The 25794-nt window shown below is 40.1% G+C and overlaps 4 protein-coding genes across 5 annotated transcripts; 1 reads left to right on the top strand and 3 right to left on the bottom strand.

Annotated features, from left to right (window-relative positions):
- Positions 1–571: 571 nt before the first annotated feature.
- LOC115627412 (glucose-6-phosphate 1-dehydrogenase) lies at positions 572–6509 on the bottom strand. Of its 2 annotated transcripts, none has more exons than XM_030523072.1 (5): positions 6154–6509; positions 2994–3115; positions 2786–2932; positions 1932–2149; positions 572–1871 (listed from the first exon to the last, which is right to left on the bottom strand). In XM_030523072.1, the coding sequence occupies exons 1-5, from the start codon at positions 6170–6172 to the stop codon at positions 800–802; spliced, it is 1578 nt and encodes a 525-aa protein (XP_030378932.1). In that variant the 5' UTR covers positions 6173–6509; the 3' UTR covers positions 572–799. The 2 variants fall into 2 exon arrangements, with proteins under 2 accessions (XP_030378932.1, XP_030378933.1); XM_030523073.1 differs by lacking the exon at positions 6154–6509 and adding an exon at positions 3339–3357.
- Positions 6510–9491: 2982 nt separating this feature from the next.
- LOC115627176 (RNA polymerase II subunit A C-terminal domain phosphatase SSU72) lies at positions 9492–10935 on the bottom strand. The gene is made up of 3 exons (XM_030522775.1): positions 10639–10935; positions 10299–10557; positions 9492–10228 (listed from the first exon to the last, which is right to left on the bottom strand). The coding sequence occupies exons 1-3, from the start codon at positions 10863–10865 to the stop codon at positions 10127–10129; spliced, it is 588 nt and encodes a 195-aa protein (XP_030378635.1). The 5' UTR covers positions 10866–10935; the 3' UTR covers positions 9492–10126.
- Positions 10936–14364: 3429 nt separating this feature from the next.
- Positions 14365–17193, top strand: LOC115627175. The gene is made up of 2 exons (XM_030522774.1): positions 14365–15299; positions 16031–17193. The coding sequence occupies exons 1-2, from the start codon at positions 14417–14419 to the stop codon at positions 16945–16947; spliced, it is 1800 nt and encodes a 599-aa protein (XP_030378634.1). The 5' UTR covers positions 14365–14416; the 3' UTR covers positions 16948–17193.
- Positions 17194–17877: 684 nt separating this feature from the next.
- On the bottom strand, positions 17878–25101 carry LOC115627112 (protein ELYS homolog). Its single transcript, XM_030522678.1, has 9 exons — positions 25060–25101; positions 24613–25004; positions 23927–24541; positions 23546–23862; positions 23106–23469; positions 22662–22852; positions 22196–22535; positions 21613–22136; positions 17878–21548 (listed from the first exon to the last, which is right to left on the bottom strand). Exons 2-9 carry the CDS (start codon positions 24698–24700, stop codon positions 18084–18086), a joined length of 5904 nt encoding a protein of 1967 aa, XP_030378538.1. The 5' UTR covers positions 24701–25004; positions 25060–25101; the 3' UTR covers positions 17878–18083.
- Positions 25102–25794: the final 693 nt, after the last annotated feature.

The following is a 25794-nucleotide window of genomic DNA, read 5'->3' as shown; positions in this document are numbered from 1 at the left end:
ATATCATCTAAATCGGCTAATTCTAAGAAAAGTTATTTGCGAAACAATTTCACTCCGGTATTACGCCCACAAGCTGCAGCATCTAATTAACTGTCGGGCTTGCTGGACTGTAGCGCTCTCTTGTTTTATTTAGTCTATTACAATTAATCATTTGTGTATGTATTAGTAACCTTTAAATATAACCGCAATATTTTTGAACAGAACTGCAAGTCAAACTGGACGCATGAAAAAGCCACAATGCCAATATTATGATTATATCGCAGATGCTATTGTGACGTCATACGACCGGTCCTTTACTTGGTGTTTGTACTGTTCGAAAACTCTCTGGCATGTTTAACGACCTTTGTTGTTGATCGTTGATATTCTGTTGATACGAACGGTTAATGCATGTATGTACAAGTATGTATAGATCGTTATACACTTATTCTTGTTCATATGTATTGCAGTTTGTATACAAGTATGTTTGTAAGTATACTACTATACTACAAGTATATACAGGGTATGTATGTACGCACATACTTATATTGAACTTATATTGGCGCCAGGCGCGGGTATTAAATACGACAAAGAATACGTTGAAAATAAGTTGAATTTTTTATATATTTATAGATTCTATTGTGTATAGTAATAACAAGAAGCTGTACAAACCAGAATTATACATACAACGTATGTATGTATTTTAAACGATATTTTAACATTATTCACACGCCATCAACCCCACACAGTTGATAACTGAACCCCAATTAACCCCAAACATGCGCCCCCAGTACTCCAGTTCTCCTGTACCCCAAGAAATCCCTCAACTCGAGGTGCTTCTGTTGCCATGCCATTTGTAGGAGCCATAATATTTAAAGTTGTTCTCCTCGCACTTGCGGTTCGCCTCCTTGGGACCACGCGATCCATACAAATAGGGAATTGGTTTAATGCGTTCCTTTTCGATTCTGTGTAAAATGGGCGTGAAGATGCGCCACGCCTCACACAACTCATCGGAGCGTACAAAATGCATCTGGGAGCCACAAAAGACGTCCAATATTAGGCGCTCGTAGGCATCCGGCAAATAGAAGCCCCTATATCGATGCTCATATGTCAAATCCAATTCAGTTTCCTCAATATCGAAAGTGATGCCGGGAGTTTTGGTCATCATCTTGAAGTAGAGCGCCTCCCCTGGCTGTACTCGTATTACCAACTCATTGCGCTTCGAGTTTCCCTCAAAGATGTCGCCCGGAACATCGTGGTACTGAATGCGAACCTCGGCTTTTCTATCGTTTAGCGCCTTACCGCAGCGTAGAATGAAAGGCACATCCTGCCAGCGCTCATTGTTGATGTGCAACACGGCCAAGGCATAGGTGGGCGTGGTAGAGTTTTTGTCAACCGTTTCATCCTCTAGGTAGCCAGTTCGCTCATCCTCGGTGCGCCCCTGCGGATTGCCCACATACTGGCCCAGCACCATATCCTTGAGCTCGAGCGCCGCAATACTCTTCAAGACCTTCACCTTCTCGTCGCGTATGTCGTCGGGATGGCAGCTGACCGGCTTCTCCATGGCCACCAGTGAGAGAATCTGCAGCAGATGATTCTGCATGACATCTCTTATGATGCCAAACTCATCAAAGTAGCCGCCACGGCCCTGTGTGCCAAAGGGCTCCTTGAATGTGATCAGAACGGAAGCGATATTCTCACGATTCCATGTCGAGCTGAGTATCTTGTTGCCAAAGCGTATTGTCATCAGATTCTGTACCATTTCCTTGCCCAAATAGTGATCAATGCGATAGAGCTGCTCTTCGCTGAAAAGTCCTGCTAAATGATCGCTCAATGCCTTTGACGAGACATCGTCTCGCCCAAAGGGTTTCTCCACAATGACGCGATTCCAGCCGCTAAAAAATTTAAAACAGTTGACAAACCACTCATTAAATCAAACAATTTTCCAGACTTACCAAGTCGACATGCAGATATTTTTGATGTTCACCGTCACCTCATCAAAAACGCTTGGGGGCAGCGCCAAGTAGAATATGCGATTAGCCCGATTTTTGTTCTCCATCAGTTCCAGCTGTTGGTTAAGCAATTCAAATCCTGTCCGTCCATCATAATTGCCAGCCACATATTCATTAAGATCCCAGAACTCATCATATTTGTCCACTTCGTGCGCTTGTACCTGCATATAATAAATATATACATATATACAGATTTCATAATAGTACTTGAATCAATTAGCACTGGTCCTAAACTGATCCTTCATTCAAAATACAGCTGATCAAAAGATTTCTTTTGTTTTTAAATGAAAACCTTCAAGAAAGTTACAATTAATACAATATATAGTATGTTCAATCGATTTATTTTTTTCAATAAAGCCCTATTTGATATCAACGACTCAATATACATATATGTATATTTTTTACATATGTATATTTTTAAGAATATACAGGGTGCGCCATCTTTTATGTCGGTATGTAGATATTGAATAACTTTGTCATTAGTGAACCGATTGATTTGAGTAGACCAGTGTTGAAAACCTCAGTTCAAGAAATTGTACAGAACCAAATTAAATAAAAATATCTCATACTTAAAAATCGGTTGTTTATTTTCAAGGATATTCAATGTTTGCATACCGACATAAAAGATGGCGCACCCTGTAGAATAGAAAGTTGAGCTCGGCTAATAAAAATCTGTTACAACTTTCCTTTAAGGGAAATTTAATAAAATTTCAAACAATATGATCATAGTACAACCAAATAATATTCATGTATGTACATATCTATTACCAAGAAAACCATAAAATACTTTGAAATACCTTCATATATTGCTTGCAGTTTTCCTTTAATTTTTCGATAGTTAGCTTAGAACGGGCATAGCCGCAAAATTTGGTGGGCTTTGGCAGGAGGTCGTCACGATAGAGCCACCATAGTGTGGGATAGATTTTCTTCTTGGCCAAATCACCCTGCAAAAGCAAAAAATATTGATGTATCCAAATATATTTTCAAATAAGAAATGTATTCTACCGAGGCGCCAAATATTACAAATGTATGCGGTATCTTTCTATCAAAATGTATGCCCTCACATATCATTTTTGGTGACTTCAGCGATTTAATTATTAGGTCCAATGTCCCTTGGGTGTTGTGATCTGTGAATTACAAGCCAATGATCATTTTATTACTGAAAATTCGTACGTTCTTGAATGCCCAAAAGTGCTGGCAAATGTGTCTTTCAGCGACGTTTTTAGCCATAAGAGAGATACCGGCAGAAACAGTTTGGAAAAGGTGTATTGCGTTCTAGCCAAACCTAATTTGCGAACCGTTTGTAACTCTAAATACATTCAAGACATTACTAAAAGTCTGTGAATGCACCTTTTACTTCGTTCCTATTGCCGCCAGAAGGCTTGAAGGTTAAGGTCAATTTATCTGCTGATCTGCAATTGGCTGGGCCCGGCTTGTTGGATGGCTATAACCGGTGTATCTGTCGATGTGGTTGCAAAAAACTGAATAAGCTGTGGCGTCGTATTTGTCATTGAAATATGTAAGCAGGGGCAGCGACGCAGACTGCGATGCCGTCGTCATCATCTTGACAGTGAGTGGGAACACACGAAGTGCAAAAAAAATCAACAACAACAACAACAACGTTAAGTATACGCCGTATAGTGCGGCTCTCAATACTACCCGTAATATCATACACACCCAAGTCGTCTTTCAAGCTGAACACATCGAAAATTCTAATATTTTAATTTTAGAAATATTTTCACGTGTGATTCAAAATAGCTAACAATGCTCCTGGTTTTTCAACACCATAATATTTTTACAAACATACATACATATTTCGTATATAAGCTATAATAAGCTATAATTCTTCAATTCTATCTCTCATTTGCACATTAAATCATCATAAATATAAGCATAAATATTAATTGTAAGATCATTTTTAAGCCTTCCATTATAAAGAATACTTTTTTTTTAATAAATACGTTTTATTAGAGGTCTAACTGTACTTACATACATATGTATGTACATATCTACATCATAAATGAGCACATACATACATATGTATCTATTTGTACTCTTTTATAAATGCACATGTTTATGAAGGGATACAGAATAAATCGCATGTACTTTTATATTTACACACAACATACATACATAGTATGTATGTACATCTGCATGTGCATACAAACTGAAGGCTGTTGTGCAAAGGGACACGCCTCGTTTGCTATAGGAGGCGTAGAGTGCGGAAGGGGCTACATACATATGTATGTATGTATGTTAGTTGCAGTCAATGGGCTGATATCGACACGCACACAAATCCAATGACCGCTTGCTCTTGACACAGCAAAGCGCGCTCGCGCTCATGTATTTTCAAATGCGGAAGAAGACAGAGAAAGACAGAGAGCGATAAGTTGTTGCCGGTGTTGGAAAACAAAAGCTCAAATGCAGCTGCAGATATACATATGATATGGGGGATACAACAATTATTCGCAATAATTTTAATATCGCAAACAATCCAAATACTGTGACCCTTTTCTTGTTATTTTTTGTAGTCAATGTTTTCCAATTAGTTCAACATTATTATGTATTGATAACTGCCGTGTAAGACTAGATTTTGTTTAAAACTAATTAATACTTAAATAGAAAATGGAAACTCCACCTTTTTGTTATGTTTAAAAACAGCTGATCGGTAAAATCAAAATATAATTTTCAACAAAAATCTTGTTTGCATAAAAGATTTTATAAATTGGAACTAAAAATAAATGTTACTGAGCACACCAAAATAACAACAATATTTGTTGCTAATTAATTACTGATTTAAAATCATATTTATTTTTTTAATATTTAGAACAACTTTTGTGGATATGGCTTCAATCAACAATTTGAACAAATATTTGATGACAATATTATATTTAAAGATTGCCAAAAAGTCAATTCTGTAACAAATATTGACGCTCTTTTGATATACATATGTATGTATGTATATACGATTAATATTTGTATGACATAGCGAAAGAAATTCGGCCGCCTTGGAACCAAGGGAATAACAAGTTTAGCAGTCGGGAATGGAAAAAACTCGATAAGCTCAGCCCGCATTTTAAGCCAACATACTATATGTACACAAAGAGGTCTAATATATAAACATTTTATAAAATATACTCTTATCTGTTCAAGCAAGTACGATATTTTAACATCAAGCACCAGATAAAATATGTATATACCCGTATATAATGCAAGCATATCTTCCAGCTATCTTAGAATTTATAAATGACTGTTCATATAACATTCGAATTAATAAGATCGCAACTAAATTGAAAGCTGTTCGGCATTCGTGAACAATGATTCATAGATGTTGCAATGACAATAAAGGTCTTCACTGAATTCGAAAGCATTTTAAATAAATATGTATATATATATATGCCGATTTAGAAAGGCTCTTTAGCTTTGTGTCCAACAGACACAAATTAATAAAAATGTTATACATTTAAGGTCGTCGGCATTAATCAACTTTACTATCTACATACTTGTATGTACATACATTTCATAAAACAACATCCAACATGGGAACAGAAATATTAAGATTAAGGCTGGTTTTGTTTAATCTAAAATATCATTTATTAACCATTGATCAATGATATTTGTATTGAAAATTCGTAAAAATGCTCAAAAAATAGCTATAAATGAAAAAGAACTTATCATAGTAAGATACCATTTCACCTTTCTGTATCATTGAGAATATTTTACGAGTGGCATGATATACATAACTATTTATTTATTATCAACTCGCTGTATTTTCCTCTTAAGTATTTTTAGACTCGATTCGTCTGTTGTGCTAATCAATAAAGTTCGATCTGAAAAACTTGATAAGCTCACTTGTATTCCTTTTGTGATTAAAGAGCATTCCCTCAAAAGGTTGCGAAAAACGCATAAACAACGTGAATACATGGGCATGAAAATATGGTAATGGGTTATTATAATGCAGTAGCTGGAGATTGAGAATGCGATTAGCTGTTTTGTAGGTGACCCTGAGCGTACTGAAGGCAGCGGACTTTGGGGAGTGGGCGTGGTGTGGGTCATGAGAAATCACTTAAAACCAAATCAAATCGCATTGAGTACATGGTCAAGCAAATAATTTTAAGATCAAGATCATAAAAGCATAATCATTTAGCATAATTCAAAAACTTACCACCTTCTAGATATGCCATTTTGTGGAGATCTCGTTAGCTGTCCCAAAAAATGTACTCGTCCAAATATTGCGGCTATATGTACATGTACATATGTATGTATGTATAATAATGAGTTAATACGCTGTTGCTTCAGTTTGTTGTTTGCGGTTGCAATTAATCAGATTATGTTATGTTGCGAAATCTTTAAAACAATCGTTGTGGGCTGTTGAGCTGCTTTCCGAAATGCACTCACAAATATTTAAAAAAAATAATTAAACAGTCTTTATAAAATCTGTAAGTGTTTATACTTATACGAATAAAACTTTGCACAGAGCGTTTTGGTCGTCTTCTTGTATTGTCTTAAAGCCAACGGAAGCGAGCCCTCAAAAAATCCAGTACAGAGCTCTACACGATCGAAACACAACTGCGCCAGCGCAAACAGACTAACCATGCACGAAGTGCCAATGGCAGCACTGACAACAACAACAATGGTAAAAAAAAAACATTATGAAGCGCATGGTCTAGCTCTCTCGACCATAGACATACCCTACACTTGTAAGATATTGTCAAAAAGTGTTAATGCAAATCGCTTGAGTTTGTGTGCTTCTCTAAAACACTGAACGGAAAAACTGTAATGGACCAGCTAATACTGTTTTCATGCCGGTTTCCCAAAAATGTTTGCATATCTCCAAATAAAGTCAATCAACCAAGATAATAAATCGAATTTGTTCTGCTTTTCGCATTGAATTCAATGTCAACCGCATTTCAATTGGCATTTACAATCGAAATAACAGAACAATTTCCATTATTTGCGGCATTTTGCATTAATTAATTTGTTGCTCTAAAAACTTTACCATTATATTCACGGAATACTTGTGAATTCCTAGAAATCTGTGTGTAAATTATTTGTCTGTCCGAAGGAAGAATAAGGAGAGATTTTTTTACTATAATTATTATTTCCTATCGCCTATTTTAGAAAATAATTTTTAATATTTCAATATATGTATTTAATATTTTAAAATATAATCACACCGAAGTTATTACTGTGTGTTAGAAAGGGTTTTCAAAGCTATCTAATTTCGATCAACCTTAACTTTATATGTAAAATGTACAAACAGCTTTGCAAAATTAGACAGCGATTAATTGATAAATGATCGTATGCGTTACATATATTGTTCATAAACTAATATCCAACGAGCAAAGGGTATGAGAAAACGCGTTTTGTAACACAAAGAGCGCACGAACTTTTGATATTTTAAGTTTAAACGCGAGTGCGAGTGCCGGTTCTCTGCTTTATAAAGATTACGTCTCATACATACATGTGTACATATGTATGTATGCAGTGTGCACACATGCACTGACGTGTGTAAGTGTGAGTGTGTGTGTGGGCATCACCTGCTCAGGTGTGTGTAAATGTGTGTCACAATGCCAATGTTGACTTGTGGGAAAAAAGAGTTTTGAAAGCGCGTCTAATTTTTAAACAAAGAGTTAGTAACTACCTTCGAAGGTATGTACTTACATATGTACTCGGACATGCTTATGTATATACTTGTATGAATGTCCAAAAACAATCCACAGGTACACACACACACATTCACATACATATTTGACTTGCATACAAATGTACATTACAAGTGCACTTTTTTCTTACACTAAACAAAAAATATTTAATTATTAATTTTTCTCATTACATTTTACATTTGCAACAATTATTGTTGAATTTTACCAAACCCCAAATATAATTTTATAATTATTGTATTTGATTTGTTTTTTTTGCATGCAACAATATTTTTAACAAAAGATTGTATACTAAAAGGAATTTGAAAATAATTAAGGCAGTAAGGAAAAGTTGATTTAAACATAATTAATTAGAAAGCACTTTAGCACAAACGTAACAAATAAACAATAACTGCCAGCTTTGTCATAGCTCCATAAACAAAGTGCAACATGTTCTGATATCCTGGATTTTTCTTCTACAATATCGATAACGCCCCTTTAGAAAACATAGAAGAAATCAAATTTAATCAATAGAATTGGATATATCAATTGTGAAATGTACACACCCTGGCAGGCAAGGCTAGCAACATGTTACGATGGCCGTTCTAACTTTAAGTTCAAATATATAATAATAATAAAAATAACAACAATAATTTAAATCATAATAATATAGAAAAAGAACATTTTTTTACCTATAAGATCGCTCAAGATGTGTGGCTTACATACATATGTACAATTGTCAATGATGTAAGAGTTACCGAACAAGGTTGTTCTGCTTTAAAATAGATCTTTTGGTTGAATTTCTCCAAGTGTCACTTGCATACAGATAGATGTGTGTATGTGTAGTGTGAAGTCTCTGGGAAAGTGTTAAAGCACATGTTCTCGGTGATAATGCTAACCCTGCTCTTGCTTTTGAATGCTCATACATACAATGTACAAATGTACTTACATGCATACATACACACATACATATGTATATATATAGCACCCAAAGCGTGAAATTGGAAATTTATTAAATTATACATACACACAAGTACATATTGTATGTAATGTTATCATACGCATATGTATGTGTGTAAGCTATGTTCATATCAATGTAATTTGTTAAAAAGGTGTTCGGAATAGTTTCATCATTTTGTTTTTTGATAATTCTCTCTTTTTACACTTGGCAACAAGATTGGATTCTTGAATTTTGAGCTAAGAACTTCACCGGGCTGTTTTTGTGCTGCTAAATTAAGAATGATAAAAGCTTTAAGAACACTCTCTAATAATAAAAATGCTGGAGTAACGCATGGAGTATCCACCAATACACTCTATCTGAAATATAATTATTTGTAAAAAAAATATTTCATAGAGCAATTGCAGACAATTAAAAAAAAAATTGTAATCCTTGTATCTGTTTCTAGTTATTGCATTTTTCGAGTTCGATGCGTTCATACAGACAAACAAACATACCAATTGCTTAGTATGACCTTTTTAACTATGGGAAAATTAATATATTTTCTTACTTTACTACAAGTATGAAGGATCCATTGAAGTACCGATTTTTCTTCGTTCATTGCCCTTATAATACGTTATTCTTTTTTTTGTGCTAGAAAAAAAATTATCTCCACTCTTTGGCTCATGTATAACAACGAAAAAGTGATTTATTTGTACAGCATAACACTTTAGTTCTGTTATTCTCTGAAGTCCTCAAAAAATATTGGTTTAATGAGAAAAATACCGCTGAAAATTCATAAAATACAAAATAACGTATATTTGACTTTAAATCAATGCATACGACATTTGAATGTATAGTATTTGATGCATATGTAAATATATGCACTTACAGAAAATAAAATTAAAATGTATAAACAAAAAGTTACGATTAAAAAAGTTTATATTTGTTGATTGTGAGATGCCATCGGGATACACATACACCACATCCCGCCTCGATGGAGTTTTAGAATCAGATAACAAAACATTAAACAATATTTCCTGAGATTAATATATCGCCATTATTTACTCAGAGTATAAACATATGTACGTATGCAACATAAAACAGGACATAAGGACACGCATCCTCAGATACAGATACATATATATAAATTTTTATAAATATGTAAATATACACAGGTCTTGTAAATTAATTTCATTGCTACTAGTATGATCAGAAAATTCGAATAATATGCCGTCTTCAGTTGAATGTATAAATAGTATTGCTGTCCGCTACATTTAATTCGGGGTAAATGAAAAGCACGATCCTTTGCAATGGCTCCTACCAAACGAATAGCGCAGTGTCAATTAGTATGCATGTGTAAATAGTATTGATTCTGGCTTTGTGAAATTCGTGATGTAAGCAAGAATACAGTGTAGTTTACGTATACGTATGTTAGTGTGTGTAAATAATGTTCTTTTTCGCTTTGGGCAAATGCGGAAATTGCAATGTAGAGTCCATATCAAGGGTCTAATATATGTATGTTTAACGCAGGTTGAGTTTGTTCGATGCGTTGATCGTCAGTAAAACATCACCGAGTGTAAAATTGTTTTGTTGCGACGCTCTTCGAATTCTTGTATAATCTCATCAATATCATTGTCTATGTCGTCTGATTTTGAAATCTGCAAGATATATATAAATATATATGTATGATCACAATAAGCGACGGCAATCAAATTGCTCCATGCTCACAATATTTAGCATGTCCGTTATCAAGAACGCTCCCATCAAAGCCTCCTCATGGTTGTCCACAACGTCAACGTTCAACACGTGTACGGGGCGATTGTCGACTGAGTCCATCGACTCCATGTGCAGTATAACCAAGTCGTAGACACGCTCCTCAACGGTAACAATGATATCGAATTTTTCTTTGGTCTCTTGAAAACGCTCCGGACACTTCTTGATTCGCCGATTCCGATCCAGCATGTGCAACAGGCCGTTCTGTGTGTAACTGGTTGAACAGGTGAGTGCGATACGACGAAGGACGTATTTCGGTTTACTGCCTACGAAAACAGTATTTGTGTGCACTTACAACTCCTTATCCTTGGACTCCAAGTCCCGGTAAATGTCTTCATAGCTGGTCCCAAACTCATAAACATTTGGCCTGTCAAACGTAAGGCCAGGCAGCTTCACGCGTTCACCGGTGCCGTAGGAGCGAACATTGAAGCCGCGCTTGGCCAAGAAATTGTGGGCCTCCATGCTGCGATTTAGATTCGATGAGCATACCAGTGCTATGGCCAATTTTTTCCGATCAGTCATTTTATCTCTTTGGCAGTGACAGCAATTTTACAAATACAGACTATGACAATTTTTTCCTAATAATATACACAAGCACTATATATGAGAATGTGTGTGCAACTTATCTGTAAGAGTATGTGTGTGACTGTCAGCTGTTGCCTTTCAATGAGACGAGTGACAGTGCTACCTATCAACGTTTCAAACCTCACTATCGATGTTCGGCAGCACTGACAGCTGGTTAGAGATAGCAGGCAACAAACATTCGTAAAATGGAGCGCGTTGAAATCGATGTTGATTTTTAAATTTGTGCGAATAGAACGTTTCTTTTTTAATTTGGTGAGTTTTATAAATTGTAGTGCAAATATTTTAACATGCATCGATTTTAGGCTATGGATGAATTTAAATCAATTGCCTTCGGTGAATAAATAATTCGTTCTGTCTACTAATTGGTCTTATAGCCGTTGCTAGTCATAAAATAAAATGTGATAACTGCAACTGCCATTTAGAAAAGCCATACATACTATATTGTAGAATTGATGTTTTAGTTCAATGTATTTTGGCATATATTTTTGTAAGTGTGCATGTAAAAACATTTATTGTTTCAGTATATAATTAGTTTTTTTTGGCGGGACCTCGCTTCCTGCGTTCCCAAATGGTCGCAGGGTAGATCAGGTTATAGGTGTGCGCAGCTCACAAATGTACAACGTACGTTCACACACGCATGAACATTGTATATCTGCATAAATACATAGATATGTGAGCACACATATGCCATGAATGTATGGCATGCAAGGAAACATGGCACAAAATGTTGTTGCGGCAAGTTGCCGCAGCAACAGAAACAACAACAAGAACAACATCAAGTCATAGCAACCACTGACAACGGCAGCTAGCGGCCAAGCAGCCCACCCGTCTGCGCTACGTTGAGAACTAAATGCTCACCTTCCAGCCGGAACCCGCGGAATGTGGCCCAGCAAGTTGAAGAAGTTGAGTTGGTAAAGGTAACAGACAATTATACGCTCACGTTGCTTTTCTTTGCATCTGTATGTGTGAGTCCAGTGTTGATCAGGTTCGTTTATTCCTATGCAAAACAGTGGCTCAAAACGGCAAGCAAAATACAAAAGATACCATTGCTTATCGTTTATCCATTATGCTCGGTCAAATGTTGCAGCTGGCTTTTCGTATCAACATAACACATGACCTTTGCAGCTGCGTCTTGGCTTAAAGTGCTATTGCACCTGATAATTTTTATCAATTATTATTGTTTCATTACCACTGTGCATTGTTTGTTGTGGTAGCAGTTGCCTCCTGCGCTCGCGTTTGCGCTTGCGCATGTGTGTGTATGTGAGAGACCGCCCGTTCACTTGTTAACTGGTTGTGCGAATAGTGCGGCTTGTTTTGGCTTCATCAGCAGCGGCAACGGCAGCAGTCCCTGCAGCTAGAACCAACGGCTGATACCAAAGTCAAGCCAAGCAAAGGCAGCCTCTGAAATATATATGCATGTATGTATGTATGTAGGTATATGCATACACACATACATACATATACAGTATGTATGTAGTTTGTCACTTGATCGTTCACTGGCTGTCTGCCTTCTCTCTGTCGATTTGTCTGTCTGTCGCTTTGTCTCTCCGTCGCTCTTTCGCTGCCACCACTGGCCGCGGCTGCGCGTTTGTTTTTCTTCCAGTTGTTGGTCGATCTTTGCTCATCGAGGAACGCGGATTGATCAAGTTTTGCCCATAGCAGCCATGCTGATGATGATGAGATCGAAGCATATAATTTACTACTGCCTTAAGTTTGTGACTATGTAAATGTCAGGCCAATTAATAGCCTAAAGAACGGAAAATCCAAATGTAAACTTGTTTTCCATTGCCCATAACAAACGGCAATTACATATGTACATACAAGTATGTACACACGTACATATGTACATCTCAGCGAATTGTGCGTGACCGTGTGTATATATGGATGAGTGTTAGTGTGCCTGTGCCTACATGTTTGTTTATTGTTTTTCCAAGTGCATGTGAAAATGAAGCGCTTTAAAAATCGGCAGTCCGGCACCTGCAGCGCTCCCAACTTCAAATAATTAAACCCAGTGTCAGCAAGAAATAAAATACAAAAATTGATACACCAAAGAAACTTCCAACTAATTCGTACAAGTAAGCCAACAAATGAAACATACTGCGAATGGTAAACGGGCCAAGGCCAATTCCAAGTAATCCACGAGCACAAAAAAACGTAAATGCAGCAATGTACCTACATACATACATACATATGTATGTATGTACTCGTATATGTATGCGACATTCATAATTCTATACATTTATATATACATATACATATATTCACCTGTAAGATAGATAGTATTTAAAATCTGAACCGTTACATTTTCCTAGCCGTCCAGGCGGCGTCTTCCAGTTTCCAGCTTCTTCGTTTCTACCGCATTTCAAACATGCTCTGCATTTTCCATTTCAAACGCATTCGCCTCTTCAGCGTGCGAAAATGTATGCTTTTCCTTTTTCTTCATCATTAAACTTAGGCTAATTGCACTTTTAAGCACATGCATGCAAAAATTCCATTTACTTTATATATAGCATACATACATACATCTGCTTAACGAGTTAGCTCTTTCTAATTGAAAGAGTGAAAACTAATACACACAATTATAAAAATTATACTACATAGCCATTAAGTTTGTACAAAATCTTTCAAGTTCTTGACAAATTAACCTTCTATTCGGACATTATAGTAATTTTTCGGTTTCAGTTTGAGACTTTTCTTTATTAAATTGCTAAAATTTGGATATTTATTATTTATTTACAAAACCATTTTTGAAAATTAATCTGTGTCTGCATATATAATACAATAAGGAAAACAATACAAAGTTGTTTTATTTTATTATAATTGTTACCAGCAAATGTTGGCCATAACACTACAGTTAAGTACTGACACTATATTTGACTTCAAGTTTATGCGCGATCTTCCAGACTTGAAATTGAGTTAAGAAGGAGACTGTTGGAATTCCAATTATCATAACTAGCTTCTGTTCCGACTCTAGCACATTATCATCAAAAAAGCGTATAGGAACCAATAGGATTCATTTTAAAGTAGATTATATTAATTTCTCAGGGAAAGAAAACAGGGGCTTGCGGTGTAGGTTTCAAGCATTATTCAAAATGTAATAAAATTATAATTATTATATACAATCTTTCACCAAATGGAGAGTGAGTCGAGAACCTGGCTAAGTAAAGCTCTTCTTTGAAATAAAGATAATATTTCTTTCGCTTGCTACAATCTCTAATAGCTAATTGATAAAGTCTAGATTGAAGAGCTAAGTATTGAGATAGGCAATAAATTAAACGAACTTGTAATACTCCATTTCAGAGGACAGCTCCAGCTAACGCTCATTATGTGAACAACATTGGTCAGTTCTTAGCCTAGCAGAGGGCATAGCAGTTTACAAGCAACGAGGCATGCATAGCGCCATTTAACAGACTTACGGACAAGATCAGGCGCTACAGTCGACCCCGACGACCTCGAACAAGTGCTGAACACTTGCACACAGAGCGGAAATGCTGAAGCATGCTTCCAATGGAAGCGGTGCTCCGCCCGTGCCACTCAATGGACAGCTGCTCCGCACCACTAGCAGCAGCAGCAACAGCAACAACAACAACAACAGCAGCAACAGTAACAGCAACGGAAACTGCAACGGCGGCAATCCACCCTCAGCGACAGTTGCCGCTGCTGTAGCCGCAAATGCAAACGCAACTGCAACAGTAACAGCGAACCCAACAACAGCAACATCGGCAACATCGACACCCACCCTTGCGACAGCGAATGGGACGAATGCGGCCGCTGCTTCTGCTGCCGCTGTGGCAACTACAGCACGCAACATACACCTGCGTCCTCCCCAGCCGCTGAACATATCCGCATTGAACGCATCGCTGCTGCAAACATCAATGAACGGCTCCACCTGTGGCACGCTGCTCAATGGCGGCGCACGCATCTCCAATGCTGGCAATGCCTCCACTCTGCTCAACATTGCGCCACCCATTTCGATGGTTACTCCGCTAACGCCCATGAAGCCGCTGACGCCACTCACGCCGCTCACGCCACTGACCCCCAATGGAAATTGCAACAGCAGCAACAGCAATCTGCATCATCATACCTACACCAATCAACACATACTGGCCGCCAGCAACCTGAATCACAACAACAACAACAACAGCCACCACCAGCTTCACCACCAGAGTAACCACAACAACCACAACAGTCACAGCAATCTGCACAACTACAGTAATTGCCACAACCTAACGGCCAACCTGATGCAACAGCAGCAGCACCAGCAACAACATCACCAGCAGGGACTGGGGCTACTTCACAGCATCAACAAACCAGTTAAGCACGGACCTGGTCCGCGCGAGGCCCTGACCAGTCTGGGCCTCCTATGTCTGGGTAAGTCCATAACAAATACCGATCAAATCCTAAAAATTTTAATATAGCTTGGCAGGAAGACTAAAAGTTGTCCTTGCCTTTTTATAACCAGGGATTACATATTTCTTCTACGAAATTATTAGACAGATTACATAGAACTAGGGATTTTGGAAAGAGACTGTCGAGAGGAGAAATGGAGAAAAAATAGCCTAAAAATTCGAAACCTTAAAAAGTTGTTGATGTACTTTTTATAACCAGGGACTATATATTTCTTCGAATTAACCAAATAGCAATTTGTCAAATGATTGTCAACCAGTTGAAAAATGAGGGTTCGATCGTAGGTATTCAAAAAGTGAGAAACCCTTCATTTAGTTGTTATATAAAGACATTATGCCTCGTTTAAAGAAATACTGATCGAAATAGATTGCTTATAGCTCACACTAAATCATTCCTATTGGGGATTAAAACAGGAGGCCCGTCCAGAGGGAAAAGGTAGAAGAAAAAGCCTAAAAATTATAAACCTTTAAAGGTTCTACGTTTCTTTAAAAATCAACTCGCTTCTCGGCACCCTGTACTGAATATCCGATCTCTATAAGTATCTATCTATTTTTGACTGACTGACTCTTTTGGGGAGAAGAACTTAAGAATAGGGTACATCTAGGAATTGGGTAAATTATCAGATAACTATCCAATGTTTGAACAAGCTTGAACTTATTTGTTGTCTCTCGGCATCATCTCTTTTTCTCTCTCAGTTTCACTGCTGTTTGCTTTGTTGTCGTTGATCTTTTTGCTGAAAATATCGCCAAACAGTCGTGAGGATACGATGACACGCAACGTGAATAACGAGGACTATATAATCGTGTACGACGTAACGCTGGCCTTGTGCGCCCTCTCGTTGTCGTTGAATCTGTGCTGCCTGCTGGTGTGCGCCATCCAATTTCTTTTCGCAGTGAAGCTCGTGCGCTCCCCGATGTTCGATGGACGGGATAATAAGTACCTGGAGAAGTCTAGCGCCAGTCGCACCTGCGCCGTCAGTGGATTCTTCATATCGATACCCGTGTTTCTCACGGGCATCATACTGTACACCTTCAATCATTTCCACTCGACGCCGGCGATCATAACCAGCATTCTGATTGGTGTGGGGATCGTCTTCTGTGGCGGCGCGATGGTACATAATGTATTTGTCTGGCAAAAGGAGAAGACAATTAGCTATCGCAGTGCTCCATTGAATGTCTCGGTTGTATCTGGTGGACAGCTGCCATCCATGCATTGTCATCCATTGGCCCAGGGGCCGCCACAGTCGTTGTCACCGCATCAGGTCTTGCAGCTATATCCTCAAACAGTACAGGGACTGGCCGGCTCACAACACGCTATTCTGCAGCCCACATCAGTGACTCCCGTTTCGCCGAACCATTCGCATGGTAGTTTTAATCCGTTGCTCTGTGTGGGCAACACAAGTGTTGCTGGTGGGCTTGGGGGCGGCGCCGTCAACTCATCGTTCCTTATCCGTCCAGCGACTGCCACTCCGCCCACACCCAAACCAGTAGCCAGTACCGGAAATGGCGCCTGCATGGTGGGTCGCGAAGCCAGTGGTTCGATTAGCCCACCAATGCTGGACATGAGCAACATCACGAACATCTCTCTGCACGAGCTCTCCACCTTGGTCTAAGGCGTAAGAAGCAGGCCAGCCCAACTCAAACCAGACTTTATTTCCGGCTTGTAAATGTATCGGGATAAGTAGACATAGAACGTAGCGTAAGAAAACCCTCTTGCCGCATCGAAAACATGGCTCAATGCTGGCTAGAACTCGCATTTAGCCGCATCGAGCAATGCTGTACATAAGAATGCCCATGTATGTTGTATTATTAACTTTTGTTTTTTTTTTAAGACAATTAAAACATATTTATTAATCACACCTCACTGAGACGAGTCACTGCGTTTTGCGGGAGTTGTTAATTCAGACGCCGAAGAACACGCCTGCGCCAAAATCTTTGCAGTTCGATCAGCATTCCAAAGCTCTAGAATGTAGGAGGGTTTATCTTTGTTTCATTTAACTATTTTTTTAAAGACAAAACCTTCAATCGAAAATTAAATAATAGCGGTCGGCCTCGGAAGTTATTTCAAAACTGTAGATATCTTTATAAATCCGCGTTACCTTCTCTGAAATCTCGAATCTCTCTCATCTCTTACTCTTCAGCAAAAGATTGTTCGGTGTTTTGTTAAAATCTATTTCAATAGCCTCTCAATAAAACAATGTCTGTACATACCGTAGATATCTTAACCATGTAGGTGCTATTCTTACTAATCTTTTTTGGTTAGCTCTTCAAGTATAAAGGGGCCACAAAACTTTGCTGATCCAGAATATTAGCTCTTGAAAACGTTTATTACTAAGTTGGATATCTCATTCAGATTTCTCGCTCCAGTACAGTTTTCGTAAGATTTAAAAATACATTTATTTACATTCGGTCCCTTCTTTTTAGATGATTTCAGATGTTATCCAAAAGTTTTACAAATTGGCCATTGCCTATATTTCTTGCAAATCTTTTCCGGATAGTGCGTCATTTCCCTTTTCTTCAACAAATGAGACACATACAAACGGTTTTAACTCTTTGAAAACATTTAATTTCACCAACTCTCTACTGAATTAACAAAAAACATAATTTCAAAACTCTTATTTTTATGCGCATGTTGCTCCAGAACGGTGTACATTTTTTTTTTGTCAACAATTTAGATGTTTTTGCTTTTTTGGGAGCACGATTCTTGAGTGGTAAAAACAAGGGTGTTAAATATTCGTTTATAATGCTATCAATGCTTGCGACCACGCCCACTTATACGTGTCATATGTGTTGAGCTCTCGGGTGTTTTGGAACCACTGGCCTCTGGCTCTAAGGAGACGCTCTTAGTGCGTGGTCTTAAAACCCGCTTCGGTCGTGTTTTTACTACCACGTCGCTTTCCTCGGTACCCGCCAAAGGCGGAGGGGCCTGTTCATCCTGCGAGATTCTCCTGCGGGCTCGTGTCGGTGGCTTCGTGCCGGCAGCCAACGACGACTCGCTATTGCTACGAAGTTTATGCAACGGGCGTGCTGGCGGGGTATCCTGATCGGCACTTACGGAAGTTGCTCGCCTACGGCGAGAGCTAACTGGCGTTTTCTCGGCTTCGCTATCGACTGTGAGATTGAGACGCGTTTGTGAACGTTTGAGGGGCACGCTGATAGACAACTCATGTTCGTCCTCTTCGATCACCTCGAGCAACTTCTTAGTTGGCTTTGGCTTGCGTGGCTTGGGTGTCGAAACTAGTGGCGTAGAACCCCTACTTGTCTTTGAGCTGGTACCGCTCTCTAGCGACATGTCATCGGAGTCGTTGCTCAAACGCCGTTTGCGTTTTTCGGCATAGTCAATGGGAGCATGGGCACGTAGCGCATAGCGCCGTGGTCCACTGCTCTCAGACTCAGGCGGTGCAGAGTTGCTACGCCGATTCCGGGCTTTTGACGTATCCTTAGGCCCAGACGCATCAACAGCAGTATCTTCACTTGCGTTTGCAATATCGGGGTCCTTGCTGTCATCTGCTTCGTTGGCTGCATTGGGCTCGAAATTGACAGCCTTGGAATCAGTTGATTCTTCGGCTTGCATTCCGTCACCATCGGTCAGCAGCTGCTTGTTTTCGCTGAACGCAACTGTGGCCACAGAAGCATTGCTGGAGGCAGCGTCATTTGAGAGAGTCAAAGCACCCTCCTCCATGGCCTGTTGAGTGCCGCCACTACTGCCTGCGTGACCGTCATTGCTGTCCATGTGGACCATGACAGAGTCACTGTTGGCCGTGCCATCCTCTGGCGATTGTACTTTTCCCTCGGCCTCCTCTTTGCGCTCATCCTTAAATGCAAACAATTCGGCACTGCTACATTCGGCGGTTTGTGACGGACGCGGCACATAGCTCCGCACTTCGGTACCATCTAACGCGATCACGCAATCATCATCCTCCTCCTCGTCTTCCAGCGAACCCTTCGTGGTGTCCAGATCGTTTACCGTCTCCAAGCTATTGGCGCCATAAAGGGACCTAGGGGAACGATCGCCAGCCCCATGTGCATCGCGTGGACTTGAGTTCTGCGAAACATTTGTATCGCTGGGCAGAAACGATGTGGGAGTGTGGGTGACGGAACGCGAGGTGGTGATTGAGCCGGTCGAGTCGGCAACTATGCAATACATGCGATCGTCCTGCAATTGGCTCGTGGTTCGCCGATTGTCCCCCTCAGATGACGACGACTCCAATATGTCGCTGCACAGACTGAAGCTGGACGAGGGCACGCGCTCTCTAGGCTCAAGTTCTTCTGTAGACAAGCAGTTATAATCCAAGTCCTGCTCCTCTACCATCTCATTGGGAGAATGAGTGCTGACGCGCTCTTCATAATAAAATTCTTCCATTGGAGCATTAGACGACTCTAGAGCTACTTCCTCCACATCGCTTTCGGGGGCTGGTTGCACCGCATGCGTTGCATCTAGCGTAGTCAGATCGTAGCTTGACATCCCCAGTGTAGTGTTCAGCATTTGGACTGGTTGCGCTACCGCTTCCCAGTTAGTAGCACTCTCTAGCAAGCGGTACTCACTGCTCGGCTCTGCCAAAGAGCTTGGTTCTCGCAAAAGGTTGGAACTCAGCGTATTTACGCATATGGTAGTGCGCTCCGACATTTTGGCGTGCGAAAGACCGCTATCATGCATCTTTGAGGAGCACACCATGGGAACAAACTCTCCGGGTCGCAAGGAAACGGTATTGGCCACATGCAAGGCACCTTCCGGTTGCTCAAAGCTGCCAATGCCGCTGCTAGCCTGCTCGCTGCTAGTCGCTGCCGTCGTCTGCTCTATGGGTTCGCGCACCTCCAGCAGCGAGATACGTGGCTTTGGTCCAGAATATTGACGATGCGGTGGACTCGCAAATGAGACATTGGCCGAAGACAGTGGTGATAGATACTCGGAATCCGAGAGAGAAGCTGATGGTGATAGGGTCCGATTGCCTTTTGATTTGTTTTGTATGGGCGTCTCAAGTTGTTCTGAAGCCTGCAGTTGATCGCTGTCCGAGACGGCAGGTTCAATTTCTAGAATAATTTCATCGGCACCTTGCGAATCGCTGTCCACCTCCATTTCCTCGCCCTGTCTCTCATCTGCTGTGACAACGGTATTGTCAATTGGACGCCGTTTCAGTATTGGTGGTTGCGCAGGTGGAGGCAGCGGGCAGTATCCTAACACAGACGTGGCCGAACTAAAAGAATTGCTCGGCTGGTTGGTCATAGTTAGTTTTTTTGTGTATTGTTCGTGGACATGCTTGATCTCATCGCCGAGCAAACGCCTACGCTTGCTTGGCTGCATATTTCTCTGGACTGGCACCTCTCCCTCCTCCTCTAAATCACGCTGTCGTTTCTCTGTGTCCACAAAAGGCGTGGGACGCACCACATGTCGACTCGGCGCCACCTCTGGACACGCACTCATTCCGTATTGTGGATGGCGCAAGAAAGGAACATTATCAGTGCTTATCATCGCGCTATCGCCCTGATACCGAGTCGCCCAATGTACGCTCAAAGCGGAGCTTTGAAATATACCACCCAGCATCTTGTTGGCATTCTGTTTTACGAGCTGACAGCTGAAGGGGACCGGTGATTTGTTTTCTAGCTGGGATGGATCGAGTCTGTCCTTTATGTTGAAATACGTGTCTGCAATATTTCGAGTGACTGGCGCCATTGTGGCTCTGTAAGCTGATAAAATCGTGTTCGAGACGTCATAGTAGTTACTGCCAGCGGTCACAATATCTTTGGAAGACTCTCCATTGTTGGGCTCCGCTGCGATCTTATCCATAAAAGAAACAGCCTCGATATACTTTGACCTTTTCAGCAGCAAGATAAGCTGAACACAGTCAGCATCCTTCGATTTGCTTTCGCTTAGCAGCCGATAGACAAGCCTTTGCTCGTGCTCACGCAGAAATAGCTCTGCAAGGACTTTATATTTACGGTTGCTTATGCAATGGCGGAAAAATCGTTCAAGCAGCGTCTGACCGTCATCGTCGTCGTATAGACGCGCATGACAAAATGCATCTGACATATTGTTATTGGCCAGTAGGACGCGCAGACGCAGCAGCGGAGACACGTTTCCTGGAGGCAGGTTCACTACCTGGGCAGCCAGGTTGACGGCTTTATGGGCTAACAGCACATCGATTAGCAGTTTCACTTGCCACTCCTGGTAGTGTCGAATTCTGGTGCAGGCACCAAACAACTCATTGGCAGCTTCCTAAATATGAAAGATGATTGCATGTGAGTCAATGAATTTGCAAATGCGTTTGTTCATTATTTACCTTATAGTTTCCGTGATCCAAATGCCAAAAGGATTTTACAGATCTACGCAAATTCTCACTAACGCGAAATGCCGTTTCAAAATCCATGGCAATCGATCCATTGTAACCCAATTGCTCATTGAGATCAAGCAAAAAGTATAGGATGATTTCGTGTTTTTGTTCGAGCTGTTCCTCCTGTGTGAGCATTACGTACAACATGGCCTTCAGCGACGTAGGCGGATAGAGACCATCGCCACCATTCTGTAGCCAATGCTCACGCAATCCTTCTCCAAAGGATCTATGTTTTAGCAGCGCATCAATGTACAGCGTACTTCCACTTCTACCGTCAATGTCTCTTGGCAATTTGGCCAACTCGGTTCGACGTCGCCCGTAGAAGTTGCGAATTAGCTCCAAAGGTCGGTTTCCAACTTCTGCACCATCCTGAATCTCAGGAAACACGTCACGATCTACGAACCAAAAGAGTACACGCTGATATTCGAAGACCACGCCAATGGCTTTCTCCACGTCGACTAGATCGTTGAGCACTGTCAATAAAAAAGTTAATAATTAGTATTCTATATCACGGATCATGCAGAAAACATACATTTTTTCGTCAGTATTCCCTTGCCCATATTGACAATCTTTTCCTGCACATTTTTTAATTGACGAAGCTGCCACGATAGATCCTGAAACTCCTTCCGCTCAGCGTCGTCGAGCCGATAGCCACCGTGATCAAATATTTCCTGAAAAATTTCAATGGAGCGCGTTTTGATTTGGGATGCCCGTTTCACTATCCAGTTTGTAAGTGTCGATAAAGAGAGCTCTGTGGGATCGCGCTTGTCACAGAGGTAGCTGCCATCCATCCACCTCCTGGCACAATCGTTCAACAAGCCAATGCAACTGTTTTCCAGTGCAACCGACAATATCACTTCGTACATGGCGCTCTGTAAAGATCAACAAAATGTCAACAGCCATTAACAAAATGACAATAAAAACGACAGAGAAGACAAAATACAGATAGAGCGAGAGAGATAGAGAAAGAGAGAGAGAGAGAGAGACATGGGCAATACCTTGGAAAATGTAGCATCCGGATTTAGCTCACAGAACTGAGGAATCAGACGAAGGCGCATTATTTCGTCGTGACAAGGCTGAGGATTGAGAAATAACGAAGCATTCTGACATCCCAGCATGTTCAGGAACCGCTGCTGTACACCTTCATGCGTATAATAATCACAGCCTTTAATGGTCAGAAGCGAACACTCTGCGAAATAAATTTTAAAATGCAATGATATTTCAATATTTTAAATTTTTTGAAAGTTTTGCAGCATCGAATGAAACCACCAGTGGGGAGCTACACTGAAAAACGATCTCATTTCTTCAGGGAAAAATGGTTGCTCAATCAGCAGATTCCAGGATTCCAGGAAAGGGACTAAGGTAGGAGTTAATGCCTCTTATTTGGAATAATGTATACAAACATTTGATTGACTGGTGTTACAAAATTGTTTACAACTTACCAAAAGTCAGGGCACTTGGATGTAAATGCTCATCGTAGCGCTGCATGGCCTTGAAATGACTGATAGAGGAGGATTTTAGAAATAACGCCAGACCCGTGGTCAATCCATTCAGTATGTATCCCGCCATATACACGTTTTTATTAACCGGACGTATGGTGCTGGGCAGCGCCTCCTTATACCATTGATTAATGTCAAATAGGACAAGTTTGCTTTTACGCTCAGCTGGCGAATACCAGCTAAGAGCGACCAGAATAACGCCGTTGTCGCCGGAACGTGGGCCGGTGGAGACTACGTTGCAGTTTATAGCGGCCGGGTAACTGCTATCTAGCAGCAAGCGTAGACGCGTAGAGCAGGTGAGAACACGCTGTTTGAAAGGTATTAGATATGTTTGTATATCCATATATTAAAAGCTTCTTAAATTTAATTGGTATTAGACTTACCTCATAACGCATGCTATTGCTTTGAGAATCGACGCGGGAGCGTTGGTAGAACACGGAATGTAGTGCTGTTGTTAGACTATCACCATTGCTGTACATAGCGCATATATAAAAGCAGGGCGCTGGATCATCTTGCGGCACAATGCAGCAAAGGCGTTCAGCTGCCATCTGAAGTTCCTCTTCAGGTGCTTTTACCACGGAGATTAACTTAAATGTGTTCAGATCGTATATTGCAATGCGGCCATCGTTCAGACCAGCAGCTATGCTCGATATCATCTCAACAGGCACTAGGCACCGTACAGCGCTTTTGGGCTGCGGACCTGGCGATATCAAGAGAGACAGAGTTTAGATTTAGTGACTCTGATGGTTAAGGTGTAACCTTACCACTCATTTCGAGCACCAAGTGCTCGTCATCCTTTCTGCAACGTGACAATGATGTTTCATCTAAAGCGAAAGGGCTTATACGCTTAATGTTGGCGCACTTAATTTTATTGGCGGGCAAAAGTATATTGCGATTGCGTGAATCAAGTATATGTTGAAAATTCATGTCCATTAGCAGAACAGTCCCCTCATCTGTACCTATGGCCAGGCAACCATCGAACAGTTCCAGACACGTGTGACGGCAGACTTCATAATCGATGCATGTGAGAGTGCTCACATGGAGGCCATCCACTTGGACAAAGCGCAACACTTGCTTGTATGTGGGCGAATAGATGGCTATGTGCATTTTAACGCGTCGACTGTCGCTTGGGCGCGCGTCGGGCAGATCCCACGTTTCGACACAAACACCTAGAAGCTTTAATTTCTCATGTTTAGAGGAGATCTCCTCGACGCACCGAATATTGCAACGTTCGGAGTCGCCGCGTTCATTCGTAAATGTGTGTCTGGCAACCCAGTCTCCAGTGTCCAGCCAACATATGAGTAGTGTAGCGTCAGACGAGTATTGGCGCGTAATCCAACCCCATTTTTCGTCATAAATGATGCCACCAATGTAAATTCCTTAAATTCCAATGCGATTGTTGTGTATTTAATTTGCGAAATCTCTTCAAAATTCTGCCTAAAAGACTTACCATCTGGGTCCGGTTTGCCGCCGGGCAAAGCACGTTCTGGGAATTTTGCGGACCGGTTGCTGTTCAATTTAATTTCATACCAGTCCATTTTTAATATATTTTTATTACTTTTACTAATAATACCTATCGCTCACGATTAATTTGACATTTCACCACATATGTATGCCGGTCACTACTTTTTTTCCTGCCAATTAACTTACTTTAGACCCAAAGGCCTAAACAAATAAATGGCCAAAAACGCTAACAAGTTTTTTGAAAATGGTAACTATATAATTTAATGCATATGTTGATTGTCTCTAAAAAGTCTGTGTCGCTGCGTTCTGTGCTTAAAACTCCTGCTAAAGGAATGGTAAGCTGCCCTTCATTTTAATAGTGTTGTGCAACGTCTTGTGCTGTTGAATTTAAAATATTTAATAAAATTACAATATGCGTTGTTCAGCACATTACCTGAGCCACATGTCCCTGTTTACCACATTAATTTTTACCAGAGTAGCCTTTCAAAACCGTGTGCACTCCAAAGGTGGTTATTTAGCATGATTCTCGCGTTCTATTATAGTATTTGCTGAACCAAGGTTTGTTAAAAATGAGTGAGAACAGAATGGCGTAAATTTGTTAAGTAATTTTTACAAGGAAAGTACCGAACTTAAATATGTGTTACTTTAACTGAAATTTGAAACAGTGCTATCCGTGAAAGCAATGTCATTTATTTAAAATGTACAGGTGCTAGAACCTCTGAAACTATTGTAACTTGTTATAGCTTTATTAAAAAACAAAACTACATCAAAATTCAGTTCTTTAAAATTAATTAAATTTTAAGACTCGATCTATACTACAACAATTCATTTAAATTTATCTTGTATTCAATGCTGTGAAGTAAGGCATTTTCCAGTGGTAAATTATAAATAAAACAAACTCTTTCCAATTCTTTTTTAATTATCTATTGGTAACTAAGTTCCTAAGATAAAAACAAGCGGATTTACTTCATAATTTGTTAAGAACATTGGTTAAGTAAAATCTAATGTAAATAGAGAAACACATGCAATCAAGTTTATAGCTACTGTGAGTGAAAAAAATAACGAATTGTTATAAAGTTGATATAACATCCCAGTGGTGCTTCAGGAATTGATATTGTAGAAATTTAATTTTACATATATTATGTTTTCTTTTATTGCTAATCTGAAT

The sequence above is a fragment of the Scaptodrosophila lebanonensis genome, unplaced genomic scaffold (assembly GCF_003285725.1).
Source record: "Scaptodrosophila lebanonensis strain 11010-0011.00,11010-0021.00 unplaced genomic scaffold, SlebRS2 tig00000092-arrow-pilon, whole genome shotgun sequence".
NCBI lineage: Eukaryota > Metazoa > Arthropoda > Insecta > Diptera > Drosophilidae > Scaptodrosophila > Scaptodrosophila lebanonensis.
This window is presented reverse-complemented; position numbering and strand designations above follow the sequence as displayed.